Source organism: Aotus nancymaae, unplaced genomic scaffold, assembly GCF_030222135.1.
Source record: "Aotus nancymaae isolate 86718 unplaced genomic scaffold, 86718_ANA_hifiasm-v0.15.2.pri h1tg000032l_0, whole genome shotgun sequence".
Classification (NCBI taxonomy): Eukaryota; Metazoa; Chordata; class Mammalia; order Primates; family Aotidae; genus Aotus; species Aotus nancymaae.
The window spans coordinates 27594535-27610696 of record NW_026988445.1 but is presented as its reverse complement, the minus strand read 5'-3'; the positions used below and the strand labels follow the sequence as shown (position 1 = coordinate 27610696).

Here is a 16162-nt window from a genome sequence, read left to right as displayed (position 1 = left end):
ATTACAAAACGCAAATCACAAATACACAATGGGCAGGGTTAGACATCGGTCCACAAGCCTAGCAACCCAGAAAGTGACAATGACAGAAAAGAAAGAAGCAAACCCACGTAGACCCTAGTTCTATCTCTATCCTGTTCTTTTCAATGTGCAAGTGGTGAGAAGCTAAAACCTAGCACACACTGCTCTCCCCTCTGCAGCTGGCAGAGGCTCACTCCTCGCCAGCGCCCAATACTTCCAAGCTCTTCCCAGGCCAGGTGTTAAGACAGCACTGCAGACCGCACTGCAACGTTTTACTGCTGATTCATCTAAGTGCGTGGGGAGAGAGAACACTTCCTTCACTTTGATAAGGAAAAATCACAGTTGTACCAAGGATATTTAAATAGCTCCGTTTACCTCCCTCAAAAACAACCCCATAACTGTAATAAGCTCTCAGAGTACTGGGGAATACAGAAGGAAGGGTAGCGAAAGTTTATGTGAGCTTCAACTAAAATCAGACAGAATGTCTGCCTGGTGCCAATTAAAAGCAAAATGGAATTAATTCTCTTGCCTGATGGTCAAAAACAAGCTATATAAAATCCACAGAATCAGCAGCTCATTTTTAGTTTTAAAATAGGACGTGCCATTCACAAACCCCGGGGTTACAGGCACCACTACGTGCAGTGTGGAATACACACAGGGCGCAAACTACTGTGCTAATCACTATGGAGGCTTCCAGAAAACAGAAGCAGTCGTCGCTGCCATAATGCGACTTAGGGTCTACTTGGGGAGAAAACACATACAAGAGACACACACACGGAGGTACCATTTCAAAACATTTTCACAGAGCAACAGAGCAGCCTAGCGCGAGGCTGGGGCAGAGAGCAAGGGTGTAGTGCACACCGAGCCCAGGCTGTCAGCTGTCCCGTCATTCTGCATGGGCTCCAGTCAAATGACTAGATCTGTGAGTTAAAAGCTTATTTTAAATGGTAGAAATCCATTTGTTTAGTTGGCATTCTGAATAACAAGGCTCTTAGAGTAACGTTGCTAGTAACAGAGGAGGGAAAAATATGTCTTAATTATTGCTCAATACAAAATAAATACACTTACTTTCAGGAAAAATTTTACTCTAATACTCTGAGGAAAAGCTGGATCAAAATTACCATATGGATTGCATAACTATTTTGGAGACTGAGTTTCCACAATGACAAAACTTTAGAAACTCCAAGGTTTTCCTCACCTCAAAGCACAGAGCAAATGATTTATCCCAAGAGTCTGGCATGGGGTATGCAGAGGCACAGTCCAGGAGGGCTTCTTCAGGGTTGACTACATTAATAACTTGCATTTTAAAAGAAACAGTCCGAGCCCTTCAAGTTTTATAGGTGCTTACAAAGCAGAAGGTAACATCAAAATAAAATATTAAATTTGACATGAATGAGTTAATGAGTTGTTGAAAATGTCATAGTAGGAACCAGGGAGAAATGAAACTGGAACTAAAAGAAATTAAGAACAAACAACCCTAAAACCACAATTTGTCCTTTCCACTACTTTCCTGTGAGGTGCACAAAATGCACTTTTTGTAAGTTTTAGGGACCCTTAAGAGTTTTAAAAATAGTCAGCAACAATTTATCAAGTGTTTACTGGTTGCTAGGGCTTGGTTGAATCAAACTGTAAAATCAGATTTACAAAATACAACTAGATCCACATTTTCCTGATCTGGCCTTTTGAAAAAGGCTTGCATTGTGGCATAGACTTATTTCTGTCACCATATGACAGTGAGACTTTCCCTGACAAAGACAATAGCTATAGATACCCAAATTACCAGTCAAGACCCTTAAAACAATGCCACCAGTGAAAACAATAGCAGCTACTGTGTATTACTGTGTGTTAGACATTGTGCTAGGCACTTGATACATGTACGTACGGGTATCTATATATGTAATTCTAATCCCCACAACAATCCCACACAATGTGGCTTTAGAAATGTTTTTACAGAAGGAGAAGCTGAGGTTTGAGGAGATTAGGCAATGTACCCAAGGTTACAAAGCCCCATGTGGTAGAGTGTGATTCAAAGCTAGTGCCTCTGAATTCCCACGTGTTCCTGATTGCACACTGCCTGCCATCAGAAGTCAAGTCAGGATGTGGGAGCAGCACCACACCTATCTGTTGCATTCATTCATCATTCATTCATTAAGTGCCATCTATGTGTCAGATACAAAAGAATACATCCAATTTACAAAGTCGTGTCCAGGAGCTGGAGGAATGAGAAGCAAGAGGAGCTGTAGAGGTGCTGAGTTAGACCAGTACAGGCTAAGGTGACAGATCTAGAGGAGGAAAAAGAGGGCCTAGGGGCACAGAGTAGGTTAGCCGTGTCACATGCCCAGGATGCTTACTTCTCCACGGGAATTTAAAGGTTAGTTTTTCCTTCCCAAACTTTCCCATCATTACTACTGTGGCTTGAATTTTCTTTAGCAATAGATGTAAAATACTGTAATTACTGTAAACATATACTTTGGAACCAGAAATACCTCGGTTAGAACCCCAGCTCTCCCACTCACCGGTTATTTAAATGGTTTTGGTTTCCTTATCTGCCAATGAAGATAATAATTCCTGTCTCAAGTTGTGGTGAGAATTAAATACCAAGCACCTTTTTTCTCTTTTATAGATTAAATTTCCCTAATTATGTCTCCTTGGAGAGCAAGATCAGTAATCATTCACAAACCAATTTTAGACCTAACACATTAATATAAAACCCAGATTAATATAATTTTATCCCTAAATGATAGAATCTGGTTTGTTTGCTTCTAACAAATTACTTTTGGATCTATGTGCTGCAAATCAAATATTTCTGGTTAAGTATAGCTACTGTTGATATTGTATGGGTCTCTTTCATGACAAAATCATTTGGTTTTCTAGGTAAAATTTCCTTGAAATATCTGGTATTTTGGCACACAGGTTTTCCCCTACCAAAATATAATTATTAGTATATGCTAGGAAGGTGCGCATGTCAGAGTACATTCTTGGTGGTTACAGGAGCCTCTGCCTTCCTGTGAGCAGGAAGAATTGGATGCATGAGCCCTGTGATGCCCCAAAAGAATCAGCGATGGCGATTCTATCAGCTAAGACAGTTTGTTGATGCAGGAGCCCAAGATGGAGCTCAGAGTGATCAGATATGCTCTGATCCTCCTGGAAATCCTTTCTGAATGAAACATCTAGGTTAGTAGTTTGTTTGCTGAGCCATACTTCCTGCTCTCAATAGATCTAAGTGAGTTTTGGAAAAATACAGAAGAGAAGACACACAGGCTATTTTTTCATTAAGTTATCATATAAGGTAATATTTGACATCTTATCAGTTAAGCGAATATTGCCTTCTATAGTTCAATTTAAAGTGATTCTGTCCAATGTCATTCATTTACAAAAGCAGAAACTACAGTCCAAGTGGGTCAAATAAATTTGTCCAAGATTATACAGTTACTGCCCGAGCTGAGATGAAGACTCGGGCTTCTTGCAGTTTAGAATATAAAATAATTTATTCGTTGAGATAATCTGACTAGAAATTGTGTAGAAAAAAGCCATTAAGATTCCAATCAATGGATTTATGAAACAGTAGAATGCCTATAAAATGAGTGATGGCTGTTCTATTAAAATATAACAATTTGAAGAGAAGAGAAGAATAGTTTTGGTTTATTTATTTCAAAGTACCATCTACTTTCATCTTAATATATACACATTTCATCTGTTATCATTTAACCTAAAGATAGCTTCTGTGTTCATGGTGAATTGTAACAATAGATTAAAATGTGTTAACCATATCCATGTAAGATTTTATAACTGCTTGATTTATCTGCATCCTTATGTTACTACCATATTGATCCTTGTTTTCCGAAATTTCAGTTTTCAATTCTAAACACTAAAAAGTCAAATAATAGTATATACACATAATGAAGAAAAAACATAAAAGTGTATGGACAATTAAGAAAATGTCCATATGGAGAAAATATTTTCAAAGAAAACATTAGCAGATACCTAATTTTGACATTAGACTATACAACAGTATAAATGCTGTCTTTTAAGGAAAAATTAGTCACACAAACAGTGCTCTTGAAAGTATTCTATAACATCACCTACCTGCTTTTTTGAGAGATTTGTTCCAGTTTCTTGGCTAATGTACAGCATTCTTCCTTTAACTTTGTCAAGAATGTATTCTGGGAGGTCAGCAACAGATACTGTTCGTTTTCTAGAAATAACAATAAACCCCCACCAACATAAGATGTTTATGGTTGTAGCTCTGCAGTGCTTCCATACGTAGAGTGATAAGGTGCTTAGACCCTACACATTTCCTGTAAGCCACTAGATCACCTCCAGTGTCCTAAGTCAAAGGACTGATCATCTGGCAACACACTCAATCTTTGAGTCATTTATTTTCAACATAATTATACACCAGAAACATTTTTCATCATACCAGCTTGGTGTAACATTTTAACATGTTAATAAAGTGTCAAATACCTCAAGTGGAGTCATAGATGCTTATATCTTTGTAATATGCAAGATATTATATTTTTATTTTGACAATTTTACTATAAACAGAGTGTCAAAAATTCTCACAACCAGATAATTCAAAACTAAAATCATCGAGAACTTCTCTTCTACACTGTAATTCATGCTTTGTTTCATATTTGCACACATGGTTTCCTACCACCACCGCCCCCAATCCTGCATATACTTCTCTAATTATGAAGGTAAAAATGTGTATTTTCTTTAGAATTTTAATTTCAGTGTCAACAGCATGAGTTTCAGTGGAGATCTGGTCAAAGACACTGAAAACAGTGTGATTTTGTGTGTGTGTGTACAAGACAAAAGGAAATGTTCTTAAGGTGGTTTTAACAGTTAAATACACTCTAATCTAGGGCTTAGTTTCTGCCCAAGACTCTGATCACTTGGATCATGCTAGCAGTGGGGGCAAACAATAATTTATCCTACAATTTCCTCTTTTTGTTTTAGTGGAAAAACATCTACTAAACCTGGTGAATTTTCATTTCTTCTGGCCAAATGCTGTTAGAAGAAAATCTCTACTGAGAGTGCTACAGGGAATTATGTGAGTCAATATGACATTTGCCTCTTCATAAGTAAATAGATTATTTAATGACTTGCATGTTAGCAATTTTTCACCCATAGGATAAGAAGTAATTTTTTAACTGCATCATCAAATACAATATATTAATACATTAAATTATATGAAAATTACCTCTAAGCATAAGTTTTAAGAGTCCTTTATTTCTTTTCAATTTTACCCAATAATTGGCAAAAAACATATAGCATACAAATCAAAATAAATCCAGGCACTAAAATTAAGCAACATTTTTCTGGAAGAGACAGGATCAATTAAACTTTTGTTTTAATAGGACAATCAGTGTGGAGTATGTGGTGTGGAATTATAATGACTGACACTGTCTTGTTTTGACTAACACTGTCTGTGAACACACAACTCAAAAGTGAAAGAAACTACATAATGCTCTGACTGAACAAATCAAACTGTCTATTTTCAAAGTGCATTTTACTTTCAAATTAAAGGTAAAGAGTTACTGGCCAACTCAGTCTGCAGAATAGTGCCAATGTGATGAAAGATGGCAATTTTTAGCCAAGCTGCCAGCTGTGGTCAATGCCTTGTATTAGTGAATTTTAACAGCAGTTGTGAGAACTTGAAGAATGCAAAGGATTAAACATCACTCTAGATTGGGTTGGGGGAGGTGGGGAAATCATACAAATGCTAAAAATGTTCGAAGCTGCAAAGATTAAATAAAGGAACATATCAATTTGGAGCCACTGAATTACATCCAGCTGCGACAGTGAATTAAGAACCGATTAATGGCTAAAGCTTTTCTCCAGTTTGGATGCTGAAGCAAACTCATTAGGCTTTTAGAGCAGCTATAATGTGTGTACTGTGGGAACTGTTCAATGCTATTCAGGAGACTCTAACTGTAAGCTCAGAGCATTTCCCGCAGAGCTTCTGATGCTATTTTCTTTATATAACATGTGTGCCTGAAAACCCAGCCAAAAACAAGCCCTTTGTTTTTCTACTTTGTTGTGGTCTCTCTCAGCTTTACGTTTCTTGAACACAGGTAAATAAACTCATAATCCAGATGGTGCAACAGATGTGAGAGCAGCACTCTGAAATCAACAGACAGTGGGCAATACTTTCCATTTTCTCTTTTAAACGCTAACTAATATGTAATTCGGAATCTCCGGTGTAGTTAGCATCTGCTCCCTTCGGCCAGCCAAAGGTTACAGGTGTTCCTGATGTCATTTCACAGTAAGGCGTGGGCCTGGCTTGTGAGCGAGTGCCCAGGCTCTAATCTTTCCCTACCACCTACCAGTTTTGTCATGCTGGGCCTCCATTTGCTGTATCTTCTGTGTCAGCTCCTGCTCTCTTTGCTGGGCCTGAAGGGCTTGGGCCTTTGCTTCCTTGCTAAAGCTCTGCTGAATGCTATCTTTTTCCTGTCTGCAAAACAGAGAGGAGATACATAGAAATTTAATCTGCAGATGCACAAACCCCATCCTGTCCCCTATAGACCAGAGAGAGCTGATACGTAGCAAATTGTTAAGCATAAGAAGACAATGACCTTCCTATTTACCCTCCCCTACTTCAGGGGGCAAACCTAAATAACCTTTCAAACGATGTTAAACACGTGCCATCAATCCAAATGGACTCAAGTATGCAGCGTCAAAAAAAAATCCTAACTAAATAATGGTATTTCGTAACTTTAAAGCACAAACCTTTTTTCCTCTAATATTCTTAATGTTTTACACTACCAATGAATCCTTCACCTTCTGAATGGTCAATATTTCCTGAAGATACTGGAATTCTAGGAACAGCATGATTAGATTCTTAATTTAAGCAAAATTTAAATTCTTAAAACTAAGCTTTGCAGACCACTTCTGTTTTTACTCCTAAACTTAAAATGGAATCTTAAATATAATGCAGGAGACTCTATCTAGAGGCGAGTAAATGGTTCTGCAGTGCCACATGCATGTTTTCACTAAATATTTTCACACATCAGGCCATATAATGTGAATATAAATATGAATATGAATAACTTCCCCCAGCACTTCATAATAAAATCCCTATTGGGTCACATTGAAAGAAACTGCAGGATGAAAAGCTTCTGCAGTGAGACAACATCCCAGCGTACTGCGATAGCCCTTGACCTGTCCCACTGGGTCAACAACCAAGCGCAGTGGCTCCAACAGAGAGAAACTTCCTCAACAATTAGAACCCGGGGAATGCAAAGGGCCTCAGTGCTGGCAGCACTGTGGATACTGACACTGTGTGTGTGCACGTACAGGCGCCCACACAAACACACACACACACACACACACACACATATTAGGAAGGTTCTTTAAACCCTAAATATGGGCAAGTGATATGAGGACTTCCTTCAATTAACTGACTTAGTTATTTCAAACTCCTGATCTCCTTGTGGGCATTTCTCATCCATGCTGCTTTAGTTTACTAATTGAGATATTTACTGCTTAGCCTTTGCCAAACTAAAAATAAACAATTCCATAAAGCTATCACTACTAGTCTATGTACCGCTGTGGAACTTCAATTCAGTAGCTTCTAATTATAAAGCAACATAAGGAAAGCCTGTATTAAAACTGGTCAGTGCATGTAGTCATGCTGTAATGTAAAATTCTGGAATGAAAATACACCCACACCTCACTCAAATGGAATCATCGGGGGTCCATGCTAAATGTGAAATTAGGTCCTGTCTGGTACTTTTAATAACAACACCTCCCCCTGGGCTGTGGTCCAGGGTCTTTCCTTGCACTTAGTTCCAAAGTAGTATATTACAACAAATGGATAGTCAGACGAGGCTACTTTCGCCTCCTCAGTCACGCCACGTATTTTCTGGCCATGGATCACTGCACATGTCTCTTTCTCCCCCCTGGAATGCCCTGCCTCCCACCCACTCAATCCCCCTGCAAGATGTATACCGCTACTCCCTTAAGGCCTAGCTCAAAATTCTTCCCCTCCCCTTCTCGTCTCCTGAATTAACTATTCTTCCCTCAATGACCTCAATATATACTGGGTACATCCTACAAAGATAGCCTTTATCAGACTTCAGTTATTGTTTTACATGTCTGTTTCCTTCATCATCTTTGTCTCTCTATACTCTCAGCCCAGCTCAGTATTTGGCACATAGGAAGTGAGCAGTGATAATTTCATGACTGGATGTTCTTATATTCTTGTCATAGGGTAAAGGAAGGCTGCTATCTTTAAGTGTAGCTGAAGAATCTGCTTAAGTCTTACTTGAGGAGGCAAAAACTTTTCAGACAAATTAGAAAAAAGTGCTTGGAAGAGAATGGCTCTAATGGCTCTGCCAGCTGGAGACCCTGCTGCTAAAGGCGTCAGCTGAAAAAAAGCCCTGTAAACTCTCACTGAGTAACCATCACCAAGTCAGACCCCGAACCGGGGCAGGAGACAGAGGTAGGGAAATCTGGGACTCTGCAACCCCTAACAATTGGGTGACATAAATGCATTCTCCAAAACCAATATCCATTTCAGAGTGAAAAGGGGCACTATTAATGATTATTCCCAGATAACAGTTATAACCGAGACTACCCATCACAAACTGGTACTTACAGTTCCCTAATGTAAAGGGGTTGTCAATCTCACCATCAATTTTTAGAATAAGCTGCCTAATTACTGATACTATAAATTGACTATAGGCTGGGCACAGTGGCTCACACCTATAATCCCAGCATTTTGGGAGGCTGAGGCAGGCAGATCACTTAAGGCCAGGAGTTAGAGACCAGCGTGGCCAACATGGCAAAACCCCATCTCTACTAAAAATACAAAAATCAGCTGGGCATGGTGATGCATGCCTGTAATCCCAGTTACTTGGGAGGGTGAGGCAGGAGAATCACTTGAACCTGAGAGGTGGAGGATGCAGTGAGCCAAGATGGTGCCACTGCACTCCAGCCTGGGTGATAGAGTGAGATTCTGTCTCTAAATAAATAAATAAATAAAATAGACTATAGATAAGAACTACTGTCATAATTGTAGTCCTTTTTATAAAATAAAACAATTTAAAAGACTTCTACCAACACATGCTGAATTACACATCAACTTACGTTTCCTGAATCCTTCCCCAACTTTCACTCTTTTTGGGAAACTATACATTATGTTTCATCGCCTAGAAACATGACAGAGTCTTGCCTTTCTACCTCCTTTCCCCTTCCGCTTTCCTATGTTGTCTTCTCTCTCCTTTTGCAGGTTCTTTCTGACTTGGTAGGCTTTTTATAAAATCCCAGAATGTTAGAACTGACAGGGAACCTCAAATGTGTTTCCAAAAACCCTTTCACTTTACAGTTGGAAAAAGAAAACCTACTAAAAAATCACTAAGGGTCACAAAGAATTCAAAGTCTGCTTATAGTTTGCATAGTGAATGATTTAAAGGCAGAGGTAGGATTAACATATTTTTATTTAGGGAGACCTATTTTATAATACTCTAGAGCAGATGTATGCAATCTTTTGGCTTCCCTGGGTCACCCTGGGAAAATTATCTTGGGCCACACATAAAATACACTAATACTAACACTAATAATTGCCGATGAGCTGGAAAAAAAAGAAAAAGAAAAGAAAATCACACAAAAAAATCTCATAATGTTTTAAGAAAGTTTATCAGCTTTGTATCGGGTTGCACTCAAAGCTGTCCTGGGCCGCCAGCTGGACAGCTTACTCAGCTTGTGGCCTGGCTGGTTTTGAATGCGGCCCAACATAAATTCATAAACTTCCTTAAAACATTATGAGATTTATGCACAGGCCTTTTTTTTTTCCTTTTTAGCTCATCAGCTATCATTAGTGCTAGTGTCTTTTATGTGTGGCCCAGGGAAGCCAAAAGATTGGACACATCTGCTCTAGAGGTAATACAACAATGGATTGAAAAAATTAATAAAAAGCACTTAGGTATTCAAGGAGGGACTAGAGAGAATCTGAATCAATTTATTAAATATTTATCATAACTCTCTTATGGAAAGGCACTCTGCTAGGCACTGGGTCAAATAAAGATAAATAAGACATGCTCCTCGTCCCTAGTAAGGAGTTCAAAATGGCCAGGAGAAAGTAGGTGGTAAAATACTTCATAAAAAAGATACAAGGGGAAAACTTACCAAAGCATAACAAAATGAGAGTCAAATCCAGCTGGGTGTGAGAGCCTGGTGAAAGATAGCCAAGCCCGTCTCTTCAATTGGTCTGCTTTAGTTCCCACTCAAAATATTGAGTAAAAAGAATATATTTTACTGAAAGATTCATTCACAATCACTTAAAACCAGAAACAACTTAAATGTCCATCAAGTGTTAACTGGATAAACTGTGGTGTAGTCCTACCGTGGCCAAAAAGGAACAATGTTCCACACAGCACTTGGCTGAACCTCAAAAGCAGTACACTCGGTTTAAAAAGCCAGACACCAAAGACATATATTATGATGTCATTCATAGGCCACTCTAGAAAAGTAAATACTAGGGGACAGAAAGTAGATACGTGTTGCCAGGATTTGGAAGTAGGAGAGGGGTACCAGGGAGCAAAAGGGCACAAAGACACATTTTGGGTTGATATAAATGTTCTTCTATGTTACGACTATTATCTTTCCACAATTCTACATATTTACCTGCACAGTTAAAAATTGGCAATTTTTAAATTATATTTAAATTTACCCCAATAAAGCTGATTTTTAAAAGGAGCAAATCAGTGCCTCACACCTGTATTCCCAGCACTTTGGGACGCTGAGGAAGGTGGATCACTTGAGCCCAGGAGTTCGAGACCAGCCTGGGCAACCTGGTGCACTCCCATCTCTATGAAAAAAATACAAAACTAGGCAGCTGTGGTGGTGTGCGCCTGTAGTGCCAGCTACTCAAGAGGCTGATACAGAAGGATCAACTGAGCCCAGGGAGGTTGAGGCTGCAGTGGGCCACGACTGCACCACTGCACTCCAGCCTGGGCAACAGAGTGAGACACTGTCTCAAAAAAAATTAAATTAAAGGAGCAAAGGAACATCCACCTCTATTCTCCAAGTTATTCACATCACCTGTAATCCAGGCATATGGAGGCCATATTAATGTTTTCTTCATAAAAATTCAGAACTAAAAGGAGTGAACAAGTTCTGGCTGGGCCTCAAACACAGTCTACATATACATGGAGGCACAGTCACTCCTTTGGCCAATTATAGTTCTGGTTGACTGTATTTTCTAAAATTGGTGACAATGGTATTTACCATCCCATTGTTTAGAAATGGGACCGAAGCATTACTTTACATCGTTGATACTCAATTTTTTCATAACATTTATTTTAAATCTTGCAATTTAAAAAATGTTCATGTCAAAGAGCAAAAATGACTTGTTAAACAAATTTTTTAAAGTACATTTCTAATGATGTTAAATTGAGCTCAATAATGACCTTGGGACAGAAACCATGAAAGGCTCAAGTCTGAGAACAAGGACCTGGCAGTTGTGGGGTTGAGACACCAATCCCATCTTCCATGTTCCTATTCACCTTTTTACTGATGTCTGAAATTCCAGTGTGAGATATACAACTCTTTTGGTTAAAAGGTGTTTCCCTTTTAAGATAAAATATTGACAGCTTTGTGATAGTAGCATATTGGTATGAAAAAACTTGTGAGAATATTTATAACATGCTTACTGGCTGAAAATCATTAAGGAATACAGATAGTAGCAGCAGGGAGGTGCTGGGTGCTGAGTGCTGATGTGAGTTTAAACACAAGCTGTACGTTTGTCCCAGTATTGGTGATATTAGCTTTGATTGCTTGGTTAACATCATTGGTGTGCTAGAAGATACTTAACGAAGGGCCTCCAGGGGGTAGGAAGTCCCTCTTTTGTAGTGTTTGCCAATTTTCAGCGTAGACACTTCCACCATGCTCTATTTTAAGCTCAAGTTGGGAAGAAATACACACAATTGGCTCTCATGAGCCGGTACAAATCAGACCCAGCACAACAGTAGTTAGGTGAGCTCTCCCAGGCTTCTCTACTGTAAAGTTACTGATCTCCTCTTTGTTTCCAGTATGTGCAAAAGTAATTACTTTTAATAGCAAAAATCACAATTACTTTTGCTCCAACCTAATGAGAGGTAATTTGTTGGGATATGCTGAGACTATGCAAACATCCTATTCTTCATCGAACTCTCACCTAATAGCTTTACATCCAAAAGTGACTTTTTTAGTCCATCATTCTTTCTCTATTTTTCAGTTAACATTGTGCTATAAGAAAGAGCTTTCCCTTCTCTCACATTTATTAATTCATTCATATCAGCATACAGTCGCACGGATTCATATCTTATTCAGTGGGTTATAATCCATTATAATCATTATTTTTATGCTCAATTTATCCTGGATTTGGCCAGGGGGAACCCTTTCGAGGTGGTTCCAATGTCTCTATTATTCTTGTATACTTCTTGGCTTTCTGTCTCCACAAAATGTTGCAGGCTCGTCTTGTAATGTCTTGTACCTGTCTTGGAATCAGCACTTGACCAAGCAGCTCTTTTTGTGCCTTTAATGGAGAATGGTATTTAGAAACCAAGACCTGTCACTAAGTGGTACTCATTGCTACCACAAAATCACTGCTACTAGGTCACCTTAGTAGACTAAGTCTGGACATGAATACACATACAAGTGTATAAATGTGAATATAAATATAAATATTTGTCTGTATGCTATATGAATATACACATACACATTCATACTGGTCTTTCCAATTATAATCCAACAACATACATAGAACCATGTCTCCCTTTTTTCCATAATTGTAATTTTTTTTCCTCAATAGTAAGAAACCTGGTTCCTATTATCCTCAACATACTTATTCGTTTGTTCAAACTTGGAATACACAGAAAGTAGTTTCATAATTAATAACCTACTATGGAAAGCAAATCTACTAGCAAATAGAATTAAATATTTGCTTACAGTTTTGCTTCTTTTTGCCTTGTTTTGTAAACAAATGTATACGTACTTTTTGAGTTTATTCTCTTTGTGCTGTGGGAAGATGACACCTTGAGAGGCAATGGAGTACAGCCAAAAACTCACAGAGCTAGAGGGTCAGAGTATGACATCTGCCACCTTATTGCCTGTGTGGCTATAGACGAATCACTTCATTCCTTTAATCCTGGGGTTCTTCAACCAGACGGAACAACAAAAAAATCCAACCTTAAAGGACTAATCGTTTTAAGAAGCTACCATTTATTAATGTTTACACATAAGCTAAGGTCTTTATATGCATTCTTTTAATCTTCATACCAACCATACAAAGTAGATTCTCTTAGTATCTTCACTTTACAGATAAGAAAATGGGGGCCTAGAGAGGTTATATAGTATGGCCAAGTTCTTTAGATATTAAAAGTTATATCCAGGAAATCCAGGGTTATCTGTTTCTAAAGTCCACAGTGAATCACTATGCTTCAATCTCTTCTTTTATCAGGGACATAGAGAAATCAGAGAAGTTTGAAAGGGTAACAAGTGACTATTTCAATTATCCATATGGGAATGTGCCATTTATAGCCATATTATCCATCTTGACAGCCAAGTCCCAAGCTAGTTCTCCTACTTCTTTCCCTGTTGTCTCCTAAGCTACTGGATTGCTTTCTCCTATAGTGACACCATCAATTAGTTGCATCCTTCTCAAAGAAATATATTCACCTTTGTAAAAACACTGAAAGGCCCCACAAACACATCTCCTGCCTCAACTGGTCAAAGACTCTAGAAAAGATAAGTCATGTGCATCAGTCTGGAATGTAAATCCAAGGAGAACAGGAACCTTTGTTTTGCTCACTAATTTATCCCTGAAATCCAGAATAGTGCCCGGTATACAGTTGTGTGGTCAATGAATATTTGATGAATGAATAAACAAACAAATGAATGAATGAGCAACTATCAAAAGACAGAAAGTACTAAGTATCCTCATAGGTGTAAGTATCATCCTGTCTACTGACTACAGTAAGAGAAGGTGATAAGATAATCCCTATTTTTGCCAAGAATTTATTATTATTGACAATAAAACAAAAACAATAATAAAATTGGTAGACAGCATGATGTCTCCCTTGTTTGAGAAGAAGCCAAATTCTATGCTTATTTGCTGCTAACAGGGGCTACATTCTCTTATTTGAGCAAATGTGGAACTACTGAGAAGAAACACAAAGGAAAACACAGGAATGGGATTCTGGAATCTCTGCTTCCTTAAGTATGCAGAAGACTTAATGGCATCATACATATTTCCTGGAGTAAACTACTTCTATTTTCTTCACTGCAAAGTATGTCAGAACTTTAAACACGATGTTGAAAGATGAGTTATCAGATCAGAGAATGAGTCACTTCTGGGGAAGAAAGCAGAAACAGAAAGGAGGTCAACTTCTTTCAAGGGAATATACACAAAAGAAAGGAAATATTTAACAGAAACATCTCCAAAAATAATTTTCCCTCCAAAAATGCTCTTACAGTATCTCCAAAATAATTTGAAAACTTACCTTCAAGGCAAAAGACAGTATAGCAGACTAGATATTGCCTGTTTCTATTACGTATGCACAGCTCCCATTTACTTTTAAAACAAAACCGCAGACTCTCACTATCGACTGCTGTTACTACAGCATGATCCCTTGCATGTCTGTCTTTTCTATTTTAAAAGGCACATGCAGATGCACTGACCTCTCTATTCTTCATAACATTTCTGTGAGGCAGGGAGATGGAACAGATATTCCTGTTTGGTAGACAAAGTATCTCAAACTCAGGGAATTAAGAGATTCTTCTCAAAGCCATGCAGCTAGTAAGTAGAAAAGCTGGAATCTGAATCTGTCTTCTCACTCCAAGTCCAGCGTTCACTCCATTCCATGGCACTGCCTCACATGATGGGTTTGTTTAATCAAACAGTGTATTGCGCATCCATTCAACAAATACTTAAGCAACTACTTTGTGCCAGCCACAAAAGTATGGGGACGCATCAGTGTGCAAGATGTAGACCATGCCCTCAAAGAGTTTATGGTCTAGGGAACAAAATAAACCGTTTTTTTGGGGGGGAGAAAAAAACAAAACAACTAATGGTATAGTAAATATTAAAGTAGGGCTAAATTCCTGCCATTACACAGGAGAAAAGGAGAGGAATTGGGGAGTAGCTGGGGACAGGGAGTAAGGATTTCAGGAAGATTAGAAGCTTAAAACATGAGTAGTAATCTGCCATTAAAAGAGTATGAAGAAGATGACTACAAGTGAAGTGGACGGTATGTGTAAAGACCCAGGGTGCAGAGATAACCAGGTGCCCTGGGGAAACTGCAAACAGTGCTTGCATGACTGGATGCTGGAGGATGTATGTTGTAGGGTAGCAGTGTGCGGTTGGTGGAGGGGAGATTACTGAAGAAAGATGAGACTTGGAGATGTAGGCAGGAGCCAGAAAATGAAGCTATTTTTAAGGCCCTCGTCCTGAGGGAAGTAGGGAGCCAATGTAGGGTTTTAAGCAGCGGAGTGTTGTGATCACACTCGTGCTTTAGAAAGATCACTCTGGCTGCAGTGTGGGGAACAGATGGGGAAGGGACAACATTAGAATCATGGAAAGCACTTATTACTACAGCAATAGTAAGAGCAATTTCTGTAATGTTTCTTTAGATACAGTAGATACCATAGGTAGATATTGAGGCTGAATAGCCTCAGTGCATTTGACGATGCACACTTTACTTATTTTCAGCCTTAAAATGTTTCCATAGCTCAGCGTGCCCGATGCATTAAGTGACTGCATGGGGCAAAGTTCCTGTGACATAGTAAAGCACTACCACGTCCTACTGTACAACACCATGTGCCCAGTTCATCACACAAAATAGCAAGGACAAATACACTATTACCTAAAATAAATTCAATCATAGTTTGACCTTTATATCTTCATATTTTCAAAAATTCATATTTTCCATTTCAATTTATCTATATAAAATAATGACTTTGATTTATTCTTGGCTTTCTTCTCTGAAAAATATCACTTGATCTACAAATTCCCAGTAACTAATCCCTCTGATGAGTAACTTCAAATCAGGTATCAGTAAGATCAGTATGTATGTAGGGTCAATATGTATTCTGGCAGCATTTCTACAACATGTCAATGGAAATGCATTCTTATCAAATTGTAGTACAATTAACTGAAAAG

The 16162-nt window shown here is 38.5% G+C and overlaps 1 protein-coding gene across 10 annotated transcripts in view; it reads right to left on the bottom strand.

The window, feature by feature from the left end:
* SDCCAG8 (SHH signaling and ciliogenesis regulator SDCCAG8) overlaps positions 1-16162 on the bottom strand; it is a 240350-nt gene that overhangs the window by 82259 nt on the left and 141929 nt on the right. For 8 of the 10 annotated variants that reach the window (XM_021666931.2, XM_012443692.3, XM_012443691.3 and 5 more), the window contains 2 exons: positions 6348-6475; positions 4105-4213 (listed from right to left, as the gene is read on the bottom strand). The exons of the other annotated variants lie outside the window; for them this stretch is intronic. In XM_021666931.2, coding sequence (XP_021522606.2) covers positions 4105-4213; positions 6348-6475 — 237 coding nt within the window. The remainder of the gene's footprint in view (positions 1-4104; positions 4214-6347; positions 6476-16162) is intronic. 10 annotated transcript variants of the gene reach the window in all.